The following is a 24,680-nucleotide window of genomic DNA, read 5'->3' on the forward strand; positions in this document are numbered from 1 at the left end:
TTTATCTTTTATTTTTTCCAGAAATTGACCATGCAGTGCTTTGTTCTGCCAACTCTCCATTCTTGATTTTATCACATATTTTCTGTATTCTTGTTTTGTCTGTTGGGCCTTCAGTAGATTTTTGTTCTTTACTTCGATTAATAGATGTTCTTGAGTGTCTTTTGAATAATCAGCCAGTGCATGTTTTTCTTCTTCAACTGTTTGCTTCACTTGTAATAATCCTCTGCCACCTGATTTTCGGGGCAGATATAGTCTATCAGTATCACCACGTGGATGTAAACTGTAGTGTATTGTCATTAGTTTCCTGGTTTTTCGGTCCAAAAGGTCCAAATCAGCTTGTGTCCAGTTAACTATGCCAGCTGTGTATCTTATAACTGGTATTGCCCAGGTATTTATGGCCTTGATTGTATTTCCACCATTCAATTTAGATTTTAAAATTTTCCTAACTCTGTTGGTGTACTCTCGCCTGACAATAGTTTTTACTTCTCCATGCTTGATGTTATCCAACTGCAGAATGCCTAAGTATTTGTAGGCTTCATTTTCTTTGCATTTAATTAGTTGGCCATTGGGCATTTCAATTCCCTCAGATGCAGTGATTTTGCCCCTTTTTATGGATACAGTGGCGCATTTTTCCATGCCAAACTGCATTGAAATATCGGTGCTGAATACTCGGACTGTATTTGTCAATGATTGGATTTCTATTTCTGACTTTCCATAGAGTTTCAAATCATCCATATATAGTAAATGCGAAATTTTTTCAGCTTTTTTGGCTGTTTGGTAGCCTAATTTCATTTTTTTTAAGATTACTGATAGTGGGATCATTGCGATGATGAAGAGAAGAGGTGAAGGTGAATCACCCTGGAAAATTCCTCGCTTGATATTAACCATTCCGTAGCTCTCATTCCCTACTGCCAACTCAGTTCTCCATTGTTTCATTGCCTTTTCAGTAAAGGATGTAATATTTTTGCTAATGCCAGTTGTTTCTAAGCATTTTATGATCCAACTATGTGGCAGTGAGTCAAATGCCTTTTTGTAATCAATCCAGACCATATTCAAGTTCGTTTTTCTGTTCTTACAATTTTCTAATATCATTTTATCAATTAGAAGCTGATCTTTTGTGCCCCTGCTCCTTCTTTTGTTGCCTTTTTGCTCTACTGGCAAGATGTTGTTTGTTTCCAAATAATCCATCATGTTATCTGCAATAATGCCTGTGAGTAATTTGAAGGTTGTTGGTAAGCATGTTATTGGTCTATAGTTTTCAGGTGTTGTTCCTTTAGTTGGATCTTTCTGAATCAAGTATGTTTTTCCAGTTGTCAACCATTCATCAATTTGGCCCTTTTGTAAAATTTCATTCAGTTGCCTGGCCAATATTGCATGTAAACTGGTCAGATATTTGAGCCAGAAACCATGTAATTGGTCCTTTCCAGGTGATGTCCAATTCTTTACCTTTTTAACTCGATTTTTGATCATCTCAGTTGTTATTTCTAATACTTGCATTTGTTTGTTGCCAATGCTTTTCTCAAAGTCATGTATCCACTTTGCTTCCTTGTTGTAGTCCTTTGCATTTTCCCACAATTCTTTCCAGAATTCAACTGTGGCCTGCTTTTCTGGTTTTTCACTTTTGGTGTCACCATTCACATTAAGACTTTGATAAAAATGCCGTTGGTCTGATCGAAATTGCTGATTTTGTTTATATTGGATGATTCATGCCTCATATCTTTCAATTTTTCTAGCTGTTGCTGTTATCTGCTGTTTTACAATCTCTACAGCTTCATTGATGTTTCTTGTATCCAATCTATATCTTCTGATTAGCCGATCTATGATTTTGTTGTTTTTAAGCCGTTGCTCATGCATGTTCTTTAAGTTACTAGCATCTGCCCTTAATTTTTTGATTTTTTGTTCTAGACGGATTTTCCACTTTGGCTTTGATGCTTTTTCTGTTGTGTGACTAGGTACTTTAATTTTAATGCCTAGTTCGTTAGTGACTATTACAGCTGCGCTGTACATTAACTGGTTTGTTTCCAAGATGGATCCCGGTTCAATTGTTGAAAACACTGCATTAACCATTTTCATGATAGGGGCCAAAATTTTCTTAGGCACAGTTTTTAGTGATGGTAAACGTTGCCTTTCCTCATTAAGCAGAAAATGCTCCATGATCTTATCCTTCAATTCTTTTTGTTTTTGAGTTAGTTCATCAGTTGGTTCAGTGATAACTGGTTCTAGTGGTGGTGATGTTATTTCCTCCCTGAGAGCTTCTTCTGGGAGTTCTACTATAGTGTCTTTAGTTGTGTCTTGAATATCAGTTATTTCCGCTTGTGATATTGTTTTTTGGGTTTTGCAATTTGCCTGAATTTCCTCATGTTCAACTTCACTAAACACTTTATTCCGTATAATAAATCGCCTTTGATCTGCTAGTCGTTGTTCACTAACATTTGAATCTGGATATTGTTGTTTCCATAATTCATACATTCGCTTTAAATATCCTCTTTTTTCTGGCTCTGAGTTGTAGTAACAGGCCATTATGGCACGGTTTTCATCTGCACTATATTTTTGTCGTTTTGTTGGCTGGTCCACTTGTAGCCCACTTGTCGACGGATGTCCAGGGACCCCAACATCCGCCGCGGCCCTTGTTAACCCGCGCGACGACCGATGCGGTATGGAATTCTTATTCGTTTTTTTCACCATATTGTATGGGTTGGCGGGGGTTTTTTTACGGGACCAGATGCCAACCTGATCCCAACCTTCCTCCTTTCTCATCCGGGCTTGGGACCGGCAACGGCAGAGTCAATTCCCTCACATGCAGTGATTTTGCCCCTTTTTATGGATACAGTGGCACATTTTTCCATGTCAAACTGCATTGAAATATCGGTGCTGAATACTCGGACTGTGTTTGTCAATGATTGGATTTCTATTTCTGACTTTCCATAGACTTTCATTATTATTATTATTATTACTATTATTATTATTATTATTATTATTTTATTACATAATCATTACAACACAATGATTAATATTCATCCTTCTTGATCATACCCCTCTCTTCCATATATGGAGCAACCATTTATCTTTTTTTCAAAATGTCATCTTCTATATATGTCTGTAGTTAGGTACTAAGTTTCTTCTTTAGCTTGCACTATGTTATCTAAAACAAAACATGAAGTAGACATTGACATAGTATCTATACATAATTCCAATCATCAAGCAATTAATTCCTTATGTTTCCTATGATTCTTCCAACTCTCTTTACACTTTAGATCCTAACCCCACCCCCATCATGGAAAGTCTATATTATTTCCATTGATTAAAACATTCTAACTCTGTAGTTTTCAACCTTTGTCATCTCACAACACCCATCTTACAATTGGGACTTCTGGATCTTAAAGCCAGATGTCCCATGACGTCCGACACATGTTGTATTATGTTGTCTGGGTTAATAGACAGCAGGTCTTCTATTTTCTTTCCCAGTCTTGGCACCTTGACCACATGTGTGGTCTTCAGCTCCAGAATTCCCCATCCAGCATCTTAAAAGTTGCCAACACTATACTATATAATGCCCTTCCAAAGTATCTTTTGAATATTATATTTTTCAGTTCATAGTTTTGTTTATAATAATTATTTGCTTTACCTCAAATCAGTATGTAGGCAGAAGAATACACTATCAGAGAAGAAATATCTATATTATTATTTCTCCCACTTCTTGAAGGTGTGTGCTGATGTTTTTCTTCATAACAGCTATTAAAGATAAAGACAAAATTGCTACTTTATGAGTCAGAGCATACTTTTCATACAATGACATGACAAGCAATTATCTTCAGTTACATCACTTCTATTATCATTAATATGATAGGAAAAGGAAAGAGAACCTTTTAAAAATGATTAGTTAGATTAGATTCCATTCTCATTTTGAACAGCATCATATTTTAAAGTAATTTGTGAAAAAAATAAAATAAAACGTCTGGCTATATAATAAATGGCTTACCTGAAATAAATGACTTGCATTGAAGTTTTCTGAGTCTTCTGGACATAGAAGATTCTATAATTAATTATTTACTTGGATGCAGATAATCAAACCTTCCAATCTAATAAGCTGTTAGCTTGGCTTTTTCTCCCTGAATTGAGATTAAGATATTTCTTTTAGCTGTGTTGCATGGTTGAGGGACTTCAAGAACATCATACACTTTTAAAAAATGAATAGGGAATAGTCAACAAGTAGTATTATTGGTTGAACATCATTGATCTCACAATAAAATATTTCACAGCTACCCCTGCATGCGATACTGGGAGGGGTGCTGACTCCCATCACTGACCAGTTCCAGGTACAGCATCAGGTGGGCAGTTTGACTGGGGGGTGCACCTGTCAAACCGTAACACAGGTGTCCTAAGGCGAGCTCAGGGAGGACAGAAACTTCCACGGAGCAGAAGGGTGAAAGCTTGCTTGATCTTGATTTTCAGCACAAATACAGACCGTGAAAGCAGGACCTCACGATCTTTCTGACTTTTTGGGTTTAAGCAGTGGGTGTCAGAAAAGTTACCATGGGGATAATTGGCTTGTGGCAGCCAAGCGTTCATAGCAATGTCGCCCTGACGAACCCTGACACAAACCTTGAGAGTCATAGAACTCTGGTGAAGGAACTCCTAAGCTATAAAGTTTGAGGTCTAATATTGAAGATCAGATAGTGGTAAAGCTTCACATAATGCTGCAATCTGCAGAAATGTTCTTTCTGATGAAACATTAGCAAATACTTTTCAAACAACTGAATCATGCTAAAACCTAGATATGATAATGAGAAACTGGAAAACAGAAGAAGTTAGTAGGAACAATTGACTGGGATCAAAATCAATGATACCTGGTTTGAACAAAATTTGCTAAAAAACAAGAAAGAATCTTACTTAACTAACCACATTTAGCCTAAAATCCGAATGTATAGGCATTCCCTTCTTTCACTGAAAAAAGATGTGTTTGTGAGTTTCAGGACTGATTGGATAAAATATAGACTACAACAGCCTTCTTATGTACCCTCTCAATTGTTTTCCTTTAGTAGCAAAACAAGGATACAAAAATATCAATTTCCATAAAAGGTGTACTTTTCCAGTTAACAAGACAAATGGAATTCCGCTGGTGCATATAAACTTTCAGCTCTTCAAGGTAACCAATGTCAGGAAGCAGCCTAGTGATTGCAACTTTATTGTTGCAAGGTACAGTAACAGACTCTTGAAAGCCCGCCAGAGTATCCCTGTGTCCTTCTTACACCTGAAAGAATCAAGGCGGAGTTATTTTGAATTTCTTTCTGACGCCTTCTTCTTTCCCAGGACCAACTTATCTTTAATTTTCCATTACTTGCTTCTGCACGCCTTCTTAAAGGTTATCTCTTTCTTCTTCTAAAGAAAGAAGATCTATAGTCCTCCCACTTCTCTTTCCTCAGGTTGTATCTTCAAAAACGTTTTGCACTACCATTCTGAAATTAAGTAACCCTGGGCAATAATAACCCTTCTAGTTAAAGAACATTATCCCTGTCCTAAAATGCAATTACCATTAATTTTTCAAAGAATTATTCAAAGATTGTACTTAAAATTTAGCTGCCTGTTTCTCCTAACTAACAATATCTTCTTGAATTTCCCTTGGAATTTGCATCTGTTCATCAGCCAAAGACTGCATAAATTCAACTTTGCTAATTCCCATCTTATTTTTTTCCCTCTGTGTCCAGCTTCCTCACAACTGATCTGCTGTCAGCTTCTTAGTCCATTTCACCTGCCCTTTCCTAACAGGAACCATGCTACAGTACAGACCTTCTAAAAGGTTTCTAGAATCTTCTGTAAAGTCTTTTTGAGAATTTTGTTACAAAAATGTAAGAGTCATTCATTGCCTTAATCCCTTTTTTAATGATAGTATATAAGATCGCTCCACATTTTCCCATGGCCTTGAAAGTAGTCTACAGTATATGATAAAAAAGATGACTATTATCTGACAATGTATAAAGAAAATTATGTATGCAGTATAAGTGAATAAGTAAATCTATAAATAAAGCATAAACTTCTTTATAAGCATATAAAAAAATTTAACTGAGAAATTAAAAAAAAGAATCTTTCTTGAACTCAAATAATCTGTTCAGAAGTATGATTCAGTTCCTAAAGTAACTCAGAAGGACCAAAAGGGACACTAATGAGAATCAAATGTCTATGAAATGTGTTGACTTCTGGAGAGGAAGACAGAGTTGCGTATTGAGAAATTTATGGATGCTGTGGACAGAAGCAAGAATAATAGCAGAAGATATCAAGATCACGTGAAGTGTTAATACCACTTTATAATGCCGTGGTAAGGCCACGCTTGGAATACTGCATTCAGTTTTGGTCGCCACGATGTAGAAAAGAAGTGGAGACTCTAGAAAGTGTGCAGAGAAGAGCAACAAAGATGATTAGGGGACTGGAAACTAAAGCATATGAACGGTTGCAGGAACTGGGTATGTCTAGTTTAATGAAAAGAAGGACTAGGGGAGACATGGTAGCAGTGTTCCAATATCTCAAGGGTTGCCACAAAGAAGAGGGAGTCAAACTATTTTCCAAGGCACCTGAGGGTAGAACAAGAAGCAATGGGTGGAAACTAATCAAGGAGAGAAGCAACTTAGAACTGAGGAGAATTTCTCCCCCATCTCCTTTAGTCACTTCCGTATCATGTTTGTAACTGTCTTGCCTACTAATGTGTATGTTTGTACTATTCATGCAATACTCTGCCTTGCCATGTCTCTTCATTGGTCTTTCATGTAGGTCAATTTGTTCAATCCAGTAATTGTCAATAAAGATTCTCAATCATCCAGATCATGGTTGTCTTGGACTTTCCTGGGGATTTTTTATATTGCTTCTCATCTAAGAAGTTTCTTCAGCCCTAACTGACAACTGCAAAAGTTTCTTGGATGAGAAGCAAAATGTTTTCAAAAAGAAAAAAACAACAACAAGACAGTCTAGTTGCTTTTTTTAAAAAAGCACCTTTATAATCAGTAAACTTTCATGGTAAACTAGCTTCAATGCATTTTCTTCACTGTCCATGAGTGAAGGGCATTCTTCCAATGCCCCTTTTTCTTGGTGTACAGGTAGTCCTTGACTTATGACCACATCTGAGCCCCAAATTTCTGTTGCTAAGCAAGACAGATTTTAAATGAATTTTGCCCCCATTTTATGCCCTCTCTTGCCACAATTGTTAGGTGAATCACTACAGTTGTTAAGTGAATCTTGTTTCCCCATTGACTTTGCTTGTCAGAAGGTCACAAAAGGGGAGTACAAGGTCTGGAAACAACCATCATCAATATGAATCAGTTGCCAACCACCTGAACTTTGACATATGGCCATTGGGATGCTGCAAAGGTTGTATGTGTGAAAAATAGTCATAAATCACTTTTTTCAGTGCTTTTATAATCTTGAATGGTCACTAAATGAACTGTTGCAAGTCAAGGACTTTCTATATTTACAACATTTCATGCCTACCTATGCTCTTTGGTAAGTTGAGTTTCTCACTGCTGCATGGATGAAGAACACAATTCATTCTAATCCATTTTTTTCAATCCAAGGCTTTTAGTTCTGCTTGAGCCCATTCCATTATTCTAATTGTGTATTTAATGACTGGAAATGTACAGATGTTAATTGCCTTGATGGTATTCAACCAACTTTTATTTTATTGGTCCTATAGAACTATGGCTCTGGTTGTTCAGCCAAGACCCGAAGTGGACATATGTGTAGCCATTTTTAATTGTAGTCATTTCTTATGCATATTTTTTCAATATGCTGCATGTGGATTAATGGTGCTTCAAGCTCACCACATCTGGTAGCAAGAAGGGAGGTAGGAGAGATAAAGGGATTGTTATGGCTAGGTGGCATTCTTTCCCGTGAGAAAAGTGGAAGTGCCTGCAGTTGGTGTAAGGTGTAGTTTGGAGACACCAGACTGATGGACTATGAACTAATTAGAAAACGTGACTCTGGGAAGGATATTTCTAACTTTTAATATACAGTATACGTTGGGTGTAATTCCAGAGGCTGGCCAGATTTAGAATTACACTGAGACCTTGCCAATTTGATATATTCCTAATAAAAAGACTTCGTTTGAATATGACTGCTTTGGTCTATTCTTATTTGGGACATGTTACTTGTTAGCTTGACACCTGAGTCCTAGCCCATTTTTCACCAGATGTCCAAAACTTCAACACCTAGAGTGTACCTTGTTGACCTGAGTGATGACCAATCTGGTAAGAATTTCTGAAAATTACTTCTCATTATATTGATTATTATTACTGTGAACTTCTCTGTCAACATCTGACATATCTATTGATATCTGAGCCAGGCCAAATATTAGTGCTTTCAGATCAAGGGAAGGTTTTCTAGTATTGAATTTGGTATAGAATTACTCAGCCAAGAAAGTAAGAGTAAGAAATATTAATAATTATAGAAATAGAGCAGAATGAAGAAGTCCTTGAAGCTGAACGCTTGTTCATCTATTTCCAGTCCAGTCTGCTGCATTACCAGTTCTATTGTTTCTTGCCATCTAAGTCCAATTTGAGAATAGATTAATATATATTATAAAATTCTGCTAATATACTCAAGAAAGTTAAGTACTTTCTTCAGTAACTTATAACTCCTCCAGCTATATATATTAGATATGACTGGAATACAATATTGCACTAGTGAATTTATCAACATTTCATTGTGCAACTAGATTGAAGAATTATAATATGCACATCAGAGCGCTTTTAAAAAGTTTAACTTCTGGAAAACCTATATATAGTATCATTCCCAGAACATTAATTTTTCTGGATGTTGCTGAGAAAGGGAAAGTTCTGGAGCATTAGGACTTCCACATCCATTGTTAATAACAGTGTAATTTGTTTAATAAAAACCATTCTAAATCTAAAGTGTTGTATGGTGGCACTTTTGCATAATATCATTATGAAAGAAACTTCTTTTCAAATTTAATGAGTGGAATTTGGTAATCCAAGAATAGATTGGTAATGAGTGATACCATAATTGTATGCATAAAATTAGAATTGGGAACCATTGTTCTTTTTCTGAATTTTTTTTTTAGTATGTTCAATTTTTCTGGACATTTTGTAGTCATGTTACATTATATTATTAAATATTCATTATTTTCCATTGTGTATTTCTGTACAGTATGTAAAAATTTTTTGGGGGGAGGATCTCATTTGTTTAGAAAAAATGAAGCCTTGGATGTGCTTGGTTAGAAGCAGGAAAACATTTTGAATGTGGGATAATAGTTGGTGTCCTATTATAATACTAGGACTTCAGTGCTAAAATATTCTTGTTGTTATTTACAGTACACTTGTTAGATACATATATAATCTGTGAATTACCAAGCAACTAAAATAAACATTTTCAGTTTATTTCACTTAGTCATTTAAAAATTGATGTGGATTTTAGTATTATTTTAACTATAGAGAATAATAAGAGAATAATAATAAGAGAATTAACATTCTCAGTTAATCTCTCAATCTAGCAATATAACATAGAATTTACATTTCTATATTTATTTTGGTGTTCTTTCAAACCCAAAAATCTCACCTCCTGTGAGAAAGTAGGTAACAGTAATGAAAGAACATGGAATAGCTAAGTACACTGTGGTAGAAGCTACAGTAAGCTTTTTCTTTTTAATTCTTTTTTCTTCTTTAAATTCTTCTTGAAAAAGAATCTGTTATTATGGCACATTATTGTATTGGAGTAATGTTATATAATACTAAGATAAAGGTTCTCCGTGCACATTTGTGCTAGTTGTTCCCAACTTTAGGGGGTGGTGTTTATCTCCATTTTAAAGCCAAAGAGCCAGCACTGTCTGAAGACATCTCGGTGGTCATATGGATGGCATGACTTAATGCCAAAGGTGCATGGAACTCTGTTACCTTCCCACTAAAGGTGGTTCCTATTTTTCTACTTGCATTTTTCATGCTTTCAAACTGCTAGGTTGGCAGAAGCTGGGACAAGTAACAGGAGTTCACTCCATTACGTGGTGCTAGGGATTTGAACCACCAAACTGCTGACCTTTCTGATCGACAAGCTCAGCATCTTAGCCATTGAGTCACCACGTCCCTTATATAATACTAATGTAATAATAAAATAAATAACCCCTTAACACATACCTTGGAGAATGAAAGTTTCAATTTTTTTAAATTACCCTTTTATATTTAATAAATATTGCAAAGGATAGACAATGAAAATTCAATGATGTAATATGTGAACCAAGCTAGACCATTGATTGTCAGCTTAGATAAAATGAAATATTACTTTTTTTTAGGCTAATATTAGAATTTTATTGTGTTTTCTAGTACAGTAATACAATGAAGAGCGGCTGCAGGAAGCTCACAGAACTATTTCGTGGGATTAGATAGACCTTTAAGAAAGGAGCATTTTGCAATGGGTATCTGTGAGGCTTAGTTATGTACTGCCAGCAGAAAGGAGGCAGGCGTCCCTTTTACGAGTGGGAGGTAAGTCTTCAGTAGTAGGACCACCGGGTGGGGTTTCTTCCTGAAGCTGCTGGACCTCCTTGTCCCAACTTTCCAAGCGCAGTTTCTTCCATTGTTCTCTCTTAGCAAAGTAATCTGGGTACATTGCTTTCTCAGATGGATGCCATATTTCTAGGATCCATTCAGGTGACTTATAGCACTTGTATCTCTCATAGCCTGTGCCACCTGGAAAGTCGGGAAAGATGTACAGCTGAGGATGTTGCCTTTCCCAAAATTCTTCGGCGGCCATCAAGAACTTGGTTGCTTTAACCATGTCTTTTTCATCCTTGTGCTCATCAAATCTTGCTCTCATCAGACAGGCGTAGTATCTATACCTATCCCGGTAGACACACCAGGACTCAAGGTGCCGCATGGCTTGCTTGTAGCAGCACCTTCTGCTGATACGACAGGTAGCCCACCATCGAAATATGACTTTCCTCAAAGGAGGAAAAAAAGGGAAGAGATTGCTGAAGTGATGGGCATCAGGAGAAGTTACCTGAACTTCAGGTACAAAAGTTTATGGGGGTCCATCTGACTATTTAAGGGAGATAAGAGTTTTGAATGATTTTAGTAAACCTCTTAATTATTTGAGTATATAGCCACCTGTGTTTTGAGATAGTTGTACAACACTGAGCAGTAATATCTGATTGTAATTGATTGCATTAGACTATGTTCTGGATTTTCTGTAAAAATATGTCTATTATCCATCAAATTTATTTATATGCCAAGAACCCAGTCCTAAAATTAAACTTGATAATACAAGTGCCCTGGAGAGAATATTTTTTTCTGAGTCTTGTATGTGAAATAGCTTGGTTGTCTTATAATACTTATATTTTGACCCTGCTAGATAGGTACACATGCCCCTTCATTTCAGGTAGCAAAATATTTAAGGACAATCATGAACTAACATTAAAATCAAGGTTTCCCTTAATATGAACAAAATAATAAAAATAATTATCACTCACAAAAATTGTATATTTATTTATTTATTGAACAATACTGCAGATTCAAAGACTATTATTACCAATTTATTATTGCCATCAGTAATAATAAAACATCAGCATAATGAAACAATCCCCAGCATAAATTTTACAATCACAATAAATTTCTAAAATTAAAGAAATTATTATTTAACAATTTTAATAGTTTTAACATCATTTTATTTAAACAATTTTTTTTTCAAATTGCTTTTTTGACTGTGGTTCAGGACTCTTTCATCTGAACATTGCCTTGGTAGCAGTTTTTTTTTGTCTTTCAAGGCCATTCACTCTCTCCTCTACAAATGCCTACCTTCTTGAAGAAAAATTCTCAATAAACCTTAAAAAATGTCAAGTCTTCTATCAGGCACATGGGATATGACTTCCTAACCAGCCACCACTCTTGTAGAGTTTAAATATGGCAGCAATGTGTACATGAACAAAATAACGACTCCACTATGTACTAATGTCAATGTACACCATCTTCAGATGAATGTCTCATCTGCTTCAAGGGAAATACAAGATGTGATATGTTATTATTAATAACTATTATTAATATTATTAATATTTTAATATATAATAATAGATTATTATATCTATTATATGTGTTGGTCCAAAATCATGGGCAACAAGCCCATGTTTGCCATAGATGCTGTGAGATTCCAAGCCCAAATGAATTAGTCACCTAAGTCATGGAGAATGAAATCCTTCAGCATTGTTGCCTGGAAGACTTCAAAACCTGCTGAACTATGAATTCCAGGAACCTATTTAGTTAAATGTGTATGTAACACATATAACAACATCAAAAGGCTTCATTTTAACTGTTTACAAGTTTATAAGAGTAGCAATATTTCAATAATGCATTAGGATATAGAATTACAATAAGGATAAGGCTGTCATTGTTCCATTGTATTTTCATTGGAATTATTCATTTTTCTTGTTACGAAACCGTGCCAACAGACCACTTCTTATACATCCTGGTTGTTTTTGGTTTTTTTCTATTAAAGTCTGTAAACCATTTTGTGCCTATTAGAAGAAGAAAACACAGATGTAAATTTCTCTTGATTCCTGAATGCTTTTGCTTAATGATACTCACATATAGATCAGTTTACCTTTTTCACCAGCTCATCAACAGTTGTGTTTGGATCATATGGTATGGGCTTTCCAATATGTGTACGCCATTTCACTGGAAACCCGCCATACAAAATGATTATTGGCCATCGAAGATATTCATATAAGATTTTAAGTAGTTCTATATGATGAGAAAATTGCATGGTAAGTAAATAAGAGGTTAGGTTCAGATGAACAGCATTCTGAAGTTAAACTATATGATTTTATGGTTTTATTGTCTTTTATGGTTTCTACTTTGTTAAAATTTTCTTCAATAAAAATATTTTAAAAGGTGATGTAAAATTACAAAGGTTCCTAAATTATCAATGCCTATTATATCCTTGATAACAACTATTAAATCATCATTCTGTATCATTCTATGTTCAGCATACAATATAACTGTGTATATGAAAGCATCTCTTTTTGTTTTTATTATTTTTTTTCATCTGGAATGTCGGAAACAAATACAGGGAGACTTAAGGCTATCTGTCTACTACTGATACATTAATTCTCAAAACAGAAGAGAATAAAACAAAATTTATGATGGTGGCCAAGTAGCAAAAGAGAGTTTTGCTACTTGGCCCAGATTCAGAGACTATCCTATTTGTTTCTCGAAACTCCGAGAGTTTCGAGAAACAAATCCACCAGTGAGGTCCTTGCAGATAAGCAGTTAAGTGACTCCTTGGTAGTGCTACTGATTGCTCCAGTTTAAACTTCCGTATTTCCTTTCTCCTGATCACATGACCAGGGTGAAATTCTATGCTTCACAGTGCTACATTTACAAAAAAATTTACATAAGGAGAGAGCAAAAACAGACACAATCATAAAAGCATTCCCCTTATACACACAGACATATTTCTGCAATGGAGTTTGTTCTGCGCATGCACAGAACCAAAAATCAAGATGGCGTCACTGACAATAGAACTGATTCAGGTGTGTGGGGGCCCGAGTTACTACCTATTCACCCGAACCGGTCCGAACCAGTAGAAACCCACCTTTGACCCAGCCTAAATTACATCTTCACGCAAACACACAGACACAGAAGCAAAATATGCACAACACAACCATAGCTACCAGCACATCTTGTTAGCTACTACACAGATAACTTCAGTAGCTATGTTTCTAAAGAATTAGAAAATTTTCCAAGGATGTTCTTCAGGCTTCCCCTGCCTTGCTTAGTGAGCATATTTCAAATAATAAGCTATTTAAAATTTGGGTTCTTAGACTGCATACAATACAAATAGCAACATAATCTAGAAATACGCAGTTTTCCAGTAAAACAAGTTCAAGCAGAAAAAAAATGTTGGTTGTGGAATAATATCAGAAATATTATGTATATGCTGCATTGTACTAGTCAGCTTTAACCTCAGAGGATGGGTGAACTTGTGAGATAGTTCTACTATTACTAACATCCCTTTGTTTGTCATTTATTTGTTTTATGTTTTATAACTTTTAATTTTTGTATTATAATTGCATGAGTCAGTTGCTTGTGAGATGAAGGGTTAAACTAGAAAAAAAATAACTGGATACTAATGTTTTAATTTTTGTTACTGATAATAAGGAAAGTGTATTTATAATGATTTTAGATATTTATTGTTCCAGTCTTGGGGTACACCACCCAGACTTACTTGCATTTGAGATGGGTGGCTAAAATAAATATTTGAGTGTTTAGGAACATTGACGTAGTTTATTTTTTAGAAAAACAGATTATAAATTTAGAAAACATGTAGTTTGTTTAACTTACTTATTCTTCCAAACGTCCTATACCCCTCACGACCATTCTCTGTAAACATTGGAATTATGGGCTAGGGAAAAAGAAGCAAATAAGCAAATATCAACTTCATTTACTTAAAATATTTCATTTTAATAACTGGTAATTTAAAAAACGTCATTTGATTCTAAATATATAGCCTTTCCTTAATTACTGTAGCAGCTTCCTCATGTTCTTTATTTACAAAATTATTAAATGTATATCTCATCTTCCTGCCAGGAACCTAAAGTGACCTACATATAGAATCCCCTCCTTTGATTCTCTCCTTGTTTTTTGGGCCACTCAAATTCTCTTAGCCCAACCCACCTCACAGGATTGTGGTTGAGGGGAGAAGGTATGTTGGATATGTTGCCTTGAGTTATTTGTAAAAATAATAAGGGTGGGATACAAATTAAATAATAAGGCAACTGTCAGGGAATTAATAAAAATACAATCTGATGGATGTTGTGGAATATACAGTGTGATTTCTCCATGTACAAGCATGGTGGGCAGTGGTTAGAATGGAGTACTGCAGGCTAACTCTGCCCAAAGCCAGGACTTAGATTCTGATTGACTCAGTCTTCTATTCTTCCACAATCAATAAAATGAGAATCCAGATTGTTGGGGGCAAATATGCTGAATCTGTAAACCACTTATAGAGTTCTGTAAATAAACTATGATACACTATGTAAGTCTATATGTCATTCCTATTTAAGGTGACCAGACGTCCCGCTTTTGGCAGGACACCCCCGCTTTTGAATGCATTTTCCCACGTCCCGCCCGCCTTTTAAAAAGGCACGCTTTTTTTGGCGCTCGCAGCTCCCGCCCATCAGCTGCTAGCTTGCTGGGCTGGCTCATCGTTCTGTTCTCTATCCTACCTACCTACAAATTTAAGCCAGCCCAGCTTGCCGCTCACTGACTGGATTGGCCTGGACTCCAGCCAATCAGTGAGCTGGCTGGGATGGAAAACGCGGCGTGCTTAAAGTTTTCCATCCCAGCCAGCTCACTGATTGGCTGGAGTCCGCTTAGCATGCACGCACCCCCCTCCTCTCTGCCCCCCCTCTGCAACCCCGGATACCCTCTGCCGCCGTGCCTGAAGCATGGGAGCGCTCACCAGCCGGCAGAACGCCGGAGTGGAAGAGGTGGATGTCCCGTCCAATTTCCTCTACAGATACCCCCCAAAATCTGGTAAGACGGAGCAAGCGGGGGGGGGGAATATGCGAGAGGTTTGCAGGGAGTCCCGCCTGGCAGGGTTTTGCGCGCGCTCCGTACTCTGAGTTGAGGGAATGGCGAGCAGCGGCTGCAACCCCAGAGTTCGGCTAGGCGAGAACTTTAAGGCGAGCGGCGGGACGGACCCTTGCTGTCAATCTCCCCCCCCTTGTGCCTTTTCGCAGCCGTGCCATTGTTCTCCCGCCAGTGGGGCTGCTCCTGTGATCCCCCCCCGTGGCTGCGAAGGAGTTTCCCGAGAGTTTTAGAGGGTCAGGAGTACGACCCTCATTGCAACGTCGCCATTTGCAAGCTCCGGCTGTTTGGGAGGGTGGTTATTTATTTATTTTTTTCTTCTTGCTTCCGCTTTCTTGCCGGCTTGCAAGGATTGTGGTGGCGGCTTGGATGGAAATAGTGACATTCGTGGCATCGCGCTTGGGGTTAAAAACTGCTTTTCGTTCGCGGCAGCAACTGCTCTTTGAGAATTCTTGCTTGAAAAAACAGGACTCCCTCACGCGGTCCTGAATTGAGGTCCATCTCCCTCCACCCCTAATTAAAAAGCCCCTGGTAAATTCTTGCCTGTCCTGTGCCACTTGGCATGCCTGCCTGTTTAGTTGTTATTGCCCTGCTCGTCCATGGCTGGAGCCGTCATCGCGGGCGTTAGGGACCTTCCGTTCTTCCTCCGCACCTCGCCCGAGCAGTCCTTACAGTCGCTGCCCGGCTCAAGCCATGGACGAGCAGGCTGGCCCCAACAACAACAACGCACTGCTCTTGCCGCCACCTCCGGGTGGGAAGCAATCACGCCTGTGCGGCCCCTGTGCTGCGGTGGGAAGCGAGTCTGCAAGGCTTGGTTGCTTCCCATCCGGAGGTGGCGGCAAGAGCAGCGCGTTGTTGTTGTTGGGGCCAGCCTGCTCGTCCATGGCTGGAGCCGTCGTCGCGGGCGTTAGGGACCTTCCGTTCTTCCTCCGCACCTCGCCCGAGCAGTCCTTACAGTCGCTGCCCGGCTCCAGCCATGGACGAGCAGGCTGGCCCCAACAACAACAACGCACTGCTCTTGCCGCCACCTCCGGGTGGGAAGCAACCACGCCTGTGCGGCCCCTGTGCTGCGGTGGGAAGCGAGTCTGCAAGGCTTGGTTGCTTCCCATCCGGAGGTGGCGGCAAGAGCAGCGCGTTGTTGTTGTTGGGGCCAGTCTGCTCGTCCATGGCTGGAGCCGTCGTCGTGGGCGTTAGGGACCTTCCGTTCTTCCTCCGCACCTCGCCCGAGCAGTCCTTACAGTCGCTGCCCGGCTCCAGCCATGGACGAGCAGGCTGGCCCCAACAACAACAACGCACTGCTCTTGCCGCCACCTCCGGGTGGGAAGCAATCACGCCTGTGCGGCCCCTGTGCTGCGGTGGGAAGCGAGTCTGCAAGGCTTGGTTGCTTCCCATCCGGAGGTGGCGGCAAGAGCAGCGCGTTGTTGTTGTTGGGGCCAGCCTGCTCGTCCATGGCTGGAGCCGTCGTCGCGGGCATTAGGGACCTTCCGTTCTTCCTCCGCACCTCGCCCGAGCAGTCCTTACAGTCGCTGCCCGGCTCCAGCCATGGACGAGCAGGCTGGCCCCAACAACAACAACGCACTGCTCTTGCCGCCACCTCCGGGTGGGAAGCAATCACGCCTGTGCGGCCCCTGTGCTGCGGTGGGAAGCGAGTCTGCAAGGCTTGGTTGCTTCCCATCCGGAGGTGGCGGCAAGAGCAGCGCGTTGTTGTTGTTGGGGCCAGCCTGCTCGTCCATGGCTGGAGCCGTCGTCGCGGGCGTTAGGGACCTTCCGTTCTTCCTCCGCACCTCGCCCGAGCAGTCCTTACAGTCGCTGCCCGGCTCCAGCCATGGACGAGCAGGCTGGCCCCAACAACAACAACGCACTGCTCTTGCCGCCACCTCCGGGTGGGAAGCAACCACGCCTGTGCGGCCCCTGTGCTGCGGTGGGAAGCGAGTCTGCAAGGCTTGGTTGCTTCCCATCCGGAGGTGGCGGCAAGAGCAGCGCGTTGTTGTTGTTGGGGCCAGTCTGCTTGTCCATGGCTGGAGCCGTCGTCGTGGGCGTTAGGGACCTTCCGTTCTTCCTCCGCACCTCGCCCGAGCAGTCCTTACAGTCGCTGCCCGGCTCCAGCCATGGACGAGCAGGCTGGCCCCAACAACAACAACGCACTGCTCTTGCCGCCACCTCCGGGTGGGAAGCAATCACGCCTGTGCGGCCCCTGTGCTGCGGTGGGAAGCAAGTCTGCAAGGCTTGGTTGCTTCCCGCCACCGCCGCTTCCCTCGTCCGTCTCGATTGCTGGAAGCAGTAACAAACGGCGCGTCTGCTCCGCTGTCAGCGCCTTGACAGCCACCCCAGCCGGCGGCTACCGGGCCTCGCTGGAGTCAATTGCAAAACCGCGTTCAGCGCTTTGAGGACTTGAGGCATCTTGGGAAATGCAGTTCCCTATCGGAAAGAATGGAGTAGCTGCGAATTTGTAACAACAGAAGATAATAACTTGGTGCTTCGCAGGTTACGAAAATCTCAAGTTTGATTTGCACACTGTTTTTTAAAAGTTAGATAAAGAAATTATGCTGTGAAAGCGACTAGAAAGCCTCCCCTCCCCTTCCTGTGTGCGAGAAAGGGAAGGAGAGGAAGGAAGGAGGGAGGGGGGAAGGAAAAAGAAGAAGGGAGGGGGGAGAAGATGGAAGGAGAAAAGATAGATGGAAGGAGAAAGAATGGGAGGAGAAGGAGGAAGATGGAAGAAAAAAAGAAGAAAAAGAAGAAGGGAGGGAGAAAAGTGGGAAGGAGGTAGGAAGAAAAGGGGAAGAGAGGGAAAGAGCAGAAAGACAAAGAGGATGAAGTTGATAGGCAAGAGGAAAGAGGAAGGAAGGAAAAAAGAAAAAGGGAGGGAGAGAGGAAAGAAGAAAAGATGGAACTAGAAAGGAAAGAAGGGAGGGAGGAAAGGGGAAGACAGGGAAAGAGCAGAAAGACAGAGAAGGTGAAGGTAGATAGGCAGAAGGAAAATAGGAAAGGAGGGAAGGAGGAAGGAACAGAAGCGAAGAGGAAGAGAGAAATGGAAAGAGCAGAAAGACAGAGAAGGTAGATAGGCAAAAGAAATGAAGCTGAAAGAATGGAAGGAGGAAGGAAGAGAAAAGGAGGAAGGGAGTGAGTGAGGAAAGAAGAGAGGATGGAAGGAGAAAGGAAGGGAGGGAAAGAGCAGAAGACGGATAAGGTGAAGGTAGATAAGCAAGAGGAATGAAGGAAGAAGTGAGGAGTCTCGGGGAGGGGGAAAACATTTAGTGACCAAAGTTACAATGGCATTGAAAAAAGTGACTGATGACCATTTTTCACACTTAGCGACCATTGCGACCATTTTTCACACTTAGCGACCGTTGCAGCATCCTCATGGTCACGTGATCAAAATTTTGTTTGGCAACAGATTCGTATTTATGCTGGTTTCAGTGTCCTGGGGTGACCTTTTGACAAAAAAATTTTTTTTTAATCAAGCCCCCCCCCCCCCCCCCCCCCAGTCAAAGGCGTCCCTCTTTTCCAATCTGAAAATCTGGTCAGCTTATTCCTATTGCTAGGTATTGGATAAGACTTACCACTCTTGCTTCTAAAGCAACTTTGGCAAAACCTTGGCGTTTACCCCATAAAATGTTATAGGTTTCATCACTAAAGATGGCTTCTCGTGTTCCTCCTGGTGAAATAGCCACCCAATATCCACTCTTCAGGGCACGAAGACATTCTTCCTTTGAACCAGTTATCATTTTCAAATTATTGCCAAGCATTTTCAAGCCTGAAGGAAAGAAATAAAATGAATTAAAAAATAAAATTAAAAACCTTTTTGAGAGCAGAATGCTGAACAATGTAATAAGAAAGTACATTTTTTGAAAGACTAAATTGCTTTATTTCTGAAATAAAGCAATCAGCAATACTAATTTATTTTCTTAACTTTGTCAGTGATGGTCAACATGTTTTAGCTGGGAAGTAAATGAGAAACCATCTAGCTGGCATACAAGAAATAAGATCTAAGAATTGTTTTATTTCAAATTGAATTGTTTTCATTTTGAACAGTAAGTCATTTATTTTCTTATTCATTAATAAATAGCAACATGCTATTTATTTGGAAAAATAAATAAAAAACTTTTAAAAAAATAAATAGCAACAAGCATTATATTTTAGTTTCTGATAACATGAGCTATTTTGCTGAATTGTATTTTAAAGTAACTCTGTAACATATATATTTAGAAGACATAATGATTAGAAGGTAGAACTCTTCAGTTGTAATCTATTGTGAAATTTCCTCTACTCTAAAGTTTTCAAACCATTATATTATAGAAAAGTATAACCACATATACATATAGTAATATATCATGTGTTATAATATAATTATATGTGTGTATGGAATGGATGTGTATATAGATCTTTTCTAGGTGCTGACAGACAGCTAAAAAGAGACTTCTCTCTTAGTACTGGCCTATGCATGCTGAAAGTCTTCTGGAAGACATGGCTTCATGAAGGTGGCTGAAGCAGCATATCTTGGGGGCAATTCCCTAGCTCTCAGGGAGAAGGTTGAGAGGAACCCTAACCCCAACCTTTAGCATTGATATCTGATTAATTTCACACCACCTAAATTGCTTTATCAAGGCAAATTTGATATCTCCTTTCTTTCAAGATAACAAATAAAATCATTTTCATAGCCTCAGTTGCTTGCTCAGTGTGAAAATATATTACAGAATATACCAAATCCCAAAAATACTTTAAGCCTGAACTACCTCAAATAAGTTTTAGAATAAAATAAAGCAGAAGGACAATATATTGTCAACTCCTTAGGCAGACCATATATCTATAAATGCAATGATACAAATAAGTTTTGCATTTTATTGCTTAAATTGCTTACCTGGCAACTTAAAGACAAAATGATCAACCACTGTATAGCAACACAATTTGTTCTTCAGGAAAAAGATCCTTGCTAGAAAGAAAATATAATCTATAGGAAGTGTAGCATGATAATAAATAATAAGGCCTGGTCCATCTGGTAGATTTTCTACTCCATGTAATTCATACCCTGTTTTTAATACAAAACAGAACAGAATATTGTCATTCATATAATCAAATGTATCATAAGACTTTATTATACCAAGAGGTTCCAAAGTATCTATAGATGGTGATTATGCTTGATGTATTATTAGATCACAGTAGTCTCTACTTCTATTAAAATAGCATATTATATTGTCTGATAGAATTATTAAACTGTGTATCACGATTTTTATGGAGAACAGGGAATTGGATAATTTAATGACCTAAACTACTTCCGCTTGCCAAATAAGTAACTCGAAGTATCTCTACTGTTTTTGTTTTTTTTTAATTAAAAACACACAAATAAATTATTAGACTTTTGCTGATTAATAAGGACAATTCAAAATTTTGACATTTATTAATAGGAAAAGCTTCACTTGTTTGCATGGCATGGTTGCTGGCATGCCATGGCCCAGTGTTGGTCCATGGAGGTGGGTTGGGGACAGGGGTGGGTTCCGGCTGCTGCTACTGCCAGTTTGCCCAGGATTGTGCTGCAAGCATACACACGCACATGCACTTGATATGTGCGATGCACGCATGCACAGTAATAAAAAAAGCTTCTGCACATGTGCAGAATCACATGTGCATGCGTGGCAGGCCACGTTACTACCTACTTGGCTGAACTGGTCCAAACTGGTAGGAACCCACCCCTGGTTGGGGACCCCTGCTCTAATGCAAGAATAATTAATTCTGCAGTTTCAGTTTGATCAGTGACAGAAGAGCAAGCTGCTCATATGAGTATTTCTTTTATAAAAAAACATGTCCATGTTGTATTATATATTGTATAGATAATAGAAATATGTACATTTTTGCTCTAAATAAACAAGCCAGTACCTCGTTATTACCATTCAATTAAATCAGAGTATCCAGACTAAGATCTCCTGAATAACATGTAATTAATACCAGAATATGTTGTGCTAAATATTTTTAGTAATGATTATAGCTTTGCTGAAGTTGTAGCTCAGGACAGTAGAAACTAGTTAATGCAGTAGATCATCTAATTAGTAAGTCATTTAAATGTAATATTTAAATACGGGTAGTGAACATGTAGACATATTGCAGAACTTAAAGCAGAATTCTCTGAATTCAAATCCCAGTATTCATATTTCATTGAATTTAAGAAATGGCTGATGGCAAATACAAATATCAGAAATAGGACCCTTTTCCCAGAACAAACAAACTCAAAACAATAAACATTTCTTACCATGCCATATTCTTCCAAAGTAGTCCCAGAGATATCCCAAAATAAAATAGTAGCTTCTTTGGGCATCTTCTTTAGCTTTACCAGACATCTCATAGACCAGGACAATGAAAACAGATAGATAGATATAGAAAATAATCCAAAGTGGAACTGCAAATAATGCCACTACAGGCCACAAGACTGTGGGAATAAAATATTTCTCCAAGCTCAAGAGAAGCCATTCTTCATATATGTATGGCAGACTTATTGTGGAGTTCATAAGTACCGGTGTGAAATGTGAAGTTTATTCTCTGATGAGAAAGGGAAAAAATATTAAAGAACAATATAAGAATAACAATACTCAACATAAATCTTGCAATATGAAGTTTAGGAATATTACGTCATGTGTTGCCTTCCTTCCTGGAAAATGAAAGCAATTATCTGTGAGAATGGTTGAAATCTTGCAAGTGCAATTTCTCAAGATCTCAGTGCTTCTTTATATAATTTCAAATTTTCATTATTTTGCAAGCTTTCAATTAAATTGGACAGTACATAGGGATCAAAAAATAGTAATAGTGATCTAAGCTGAGCTACTCCAAAAACACTCACAACTATGGGCCAGATACTTACTACTATATATTTGGTCCCTGTCCTAAATGGCTAATTAAATTAATCTAGAGAATAAAGTGGCTTGCATTTTACGGGATTGTATCTGAAAGTTAGGAGTAGATTTTGGGAGGATTTGACTATAATTTTAGATAAGTACTGTGCTAATACATATGCATATTAAGACAATTTTTAAAAATCTAATGCTGGTTATGAAATATATTAGGACAGTCAGACATGGACTTCAAAGTATAAATTGATTTGCTTTCATTTTATTTCCTTAAATAGTAAGCACTGAAAAATCATTAATTCAAACTCATATATCATGTTTCAATTTTCTTGTTAATTACTTATGCTACATTACATTATACAATTAAAGAGCATTAAACAACATTAACTTGATCTTAGATAACTGAGGAGGAAAATACTCAGGATAACATGCACAAACCTTAAATCCATAAGTGTTAGCAATCAGGTATTTGATTAGTTTGTATTTATAAATATGTAGCCAAGAGCGAAAGCTAAATATTGATGTTTCTTTAATTAGCAATTAATTTCTGCTATCATATTTGTTCATAATTGGTTCAATAATGTTAAGATCAGAATACATTAAACTATGTAGCTGAACTTTGAATTATATGCTACAAACAAAAGATATCAATTTTTTTCATGGCAACTCAAAATATAAACTTATAGTATATGGGAAAATAATACTGTGTATAACAGCTTTCTTCCACTCATTGAAGACCTTTATTGAAGTCAGAATGGAGAAAGAGGCAAATTCCTAACTGGAATGCTGTTGTCAGACTTTAAAAAAGCTGAATGAGAAATTGTCCAATGAAATAAGTCACATGTTGATGGTGAAAACATTTCCCCATTTTTCTCCATACATTTTAACTACATCAGTAATTCAGAAAACACACTTGCAAATTATTTACTTAAAAAAAAAACTTTCCCAGGTTCACCATAATGTTTACAATCCTTTCCACCAAATTGTACAATTTTATCCACTTTTGTAAAATGCAAGAGGGACAATACAAATTGATATATATTTCATTAAGGATGGAATGATTGTTGTTATATTTACTAGCTATACACTTACTTACTTACTTACTTACTTACTTACTTACTTACTTACTTACTGGACTAGCAGTGATAATGTTACCTAGTTTGGGTAATGAAACATCTGCAAGAATATTAGAATTTTAGCAATCTCATTACTTTGTTCATTTTAAGATTACTTATTTATTGCTTATTATAATCTTGTTATCTTAAACACTATTATGGTTCAAAACTTCAACATAACAATTTAAAAATATTACCAAAATCTGGGTAGGTGATTATTGTCCTCTTCTTTTTCAAAGCCTTTTAAGTGGATTAACTTGTAAGAGCTGTCCGAGCTTGAAATCTTTTATTTGTTAATGGGTTTACACTTTTGTTTCTTCTTTTGTTCATCTGTCATATGTTGAGATATTTCTGCTGACTGTATCTTTTGAGTTTAAAACTATCTGGCTGTAGGTGTGGTTTACGCCTCTAATTATTGTTTAACAACCATATCACTTCCCTTGGCTGCAAGAAGATAGTTATCTATTAATGGTCTCCCACAATTCCTTGGATTGTTGCTCTTTTTGTGCTGTGACTTCATTCTTCTGTATACAGATTACGAACATTTTATGTAATTTCTGAAACATCATATACAAAGAAATATTTACATAAATATGCATTTTCTATAAACTCCTCCAAAGAGAGTGAATTTTGGAACTTCAATTTATTTGCAATTTCAAAATTTAATTTTATTTCTATAAGGTTTTCAAATTCACTTTAATAGACCATTTTGTAGAAAGGGTTAGTGGTTACACTAAGGTGACCAGATTTTCAGATTGGTAAAGAGGGACACCTTTGACAGGGGGGGGGGGCTTGATTAAAAATTTTATACGGAGCAACAAAAATTTTCATACAACGCAAAAATAGTATTGTAATATTTTTTATTATTTCAACATAACTACAATTTACAAATATAAATTGCAACTGTTGCCAAATGTCAAAATTTTGATTGCGTGACCATGAGGATGCTGCAACGATCGCTAAGCGTGAAAGTGGTCGCTAAGTGTGAAAAATGGTCATCAGTCACTTTTTTCAATGCCATTGTAACTTTGGTCACTATACCACCTTTCTTGCCACAGTTCTTAAGTGAATAACTGCAGCTGATAAGTTAGTAACATAAGTGAATCTGGTTTCCCCATTTGACTTTGTCAAAAGGTGATTACATGACCCCAGAACACTGA

The 24,680-nt window shown here is 38.2% G+C and overlaps 2 protein-coding genes across 2 annotated transcripts; both read right to left on the reverse strand.

Moving 5' to 3' along the window:
• Nucleotides 1-10,425: 10,425 nt before the first annotated feature.
• LOC116512696 (NADH dehydrogenase [ubiquinone] 1 beta subcomplex subunit 9-like) lies at nt 10,426-10,866 on the reverse strand. The gene has a single exon (XM_032223304.1). It carries the CDS (start codon nt 10,864-10,866, stop codon nt 10,426-10,428), a length of 441 nt encoding a protein of 146 aa, XP_032079195.1.
• A 1,528-nt stretch (nt 10,867-12,394) lies between these two features.
• On the reverse strand, nt 12,395-22,069 carry LOC116512459 (transmembrane protein 68-like). The gene is made up of 6 exons (XM_032222945.1): nt 21,814-22,069; nt 20,431-20,598; nt 19,133-19,326; nt 14,325-14,385; nt 12,583-12,722; nt 12,395-12,496 (listed from the first exon to the last, which is right to left on the reverse strand). Exons 1-6 carry the CDS (start codon nt 22,067-22,069, stop codon nt 12,395-12,397), a joined length of 921 nt encoding a protein of 306 aa, XP_032078836.1.
• Nucleotides 22,070-24,680: the final 2,611 nt, after the last annotated feature.

Source organism: Thamnophis elegans, chromosome 8 (assembly GCF_009769535.1).
Source record: "Thamnophis elegans isolate rThaEle1 chromosome 8, rThaEle1.pri, whole genome shotgun sequence".
Lineage (NCBI taxonomy): Eukaryota > Metazoa > Chordata > Lepidosauria > Squamata > Colubridae > Thamnophis > Thamnophis elegans.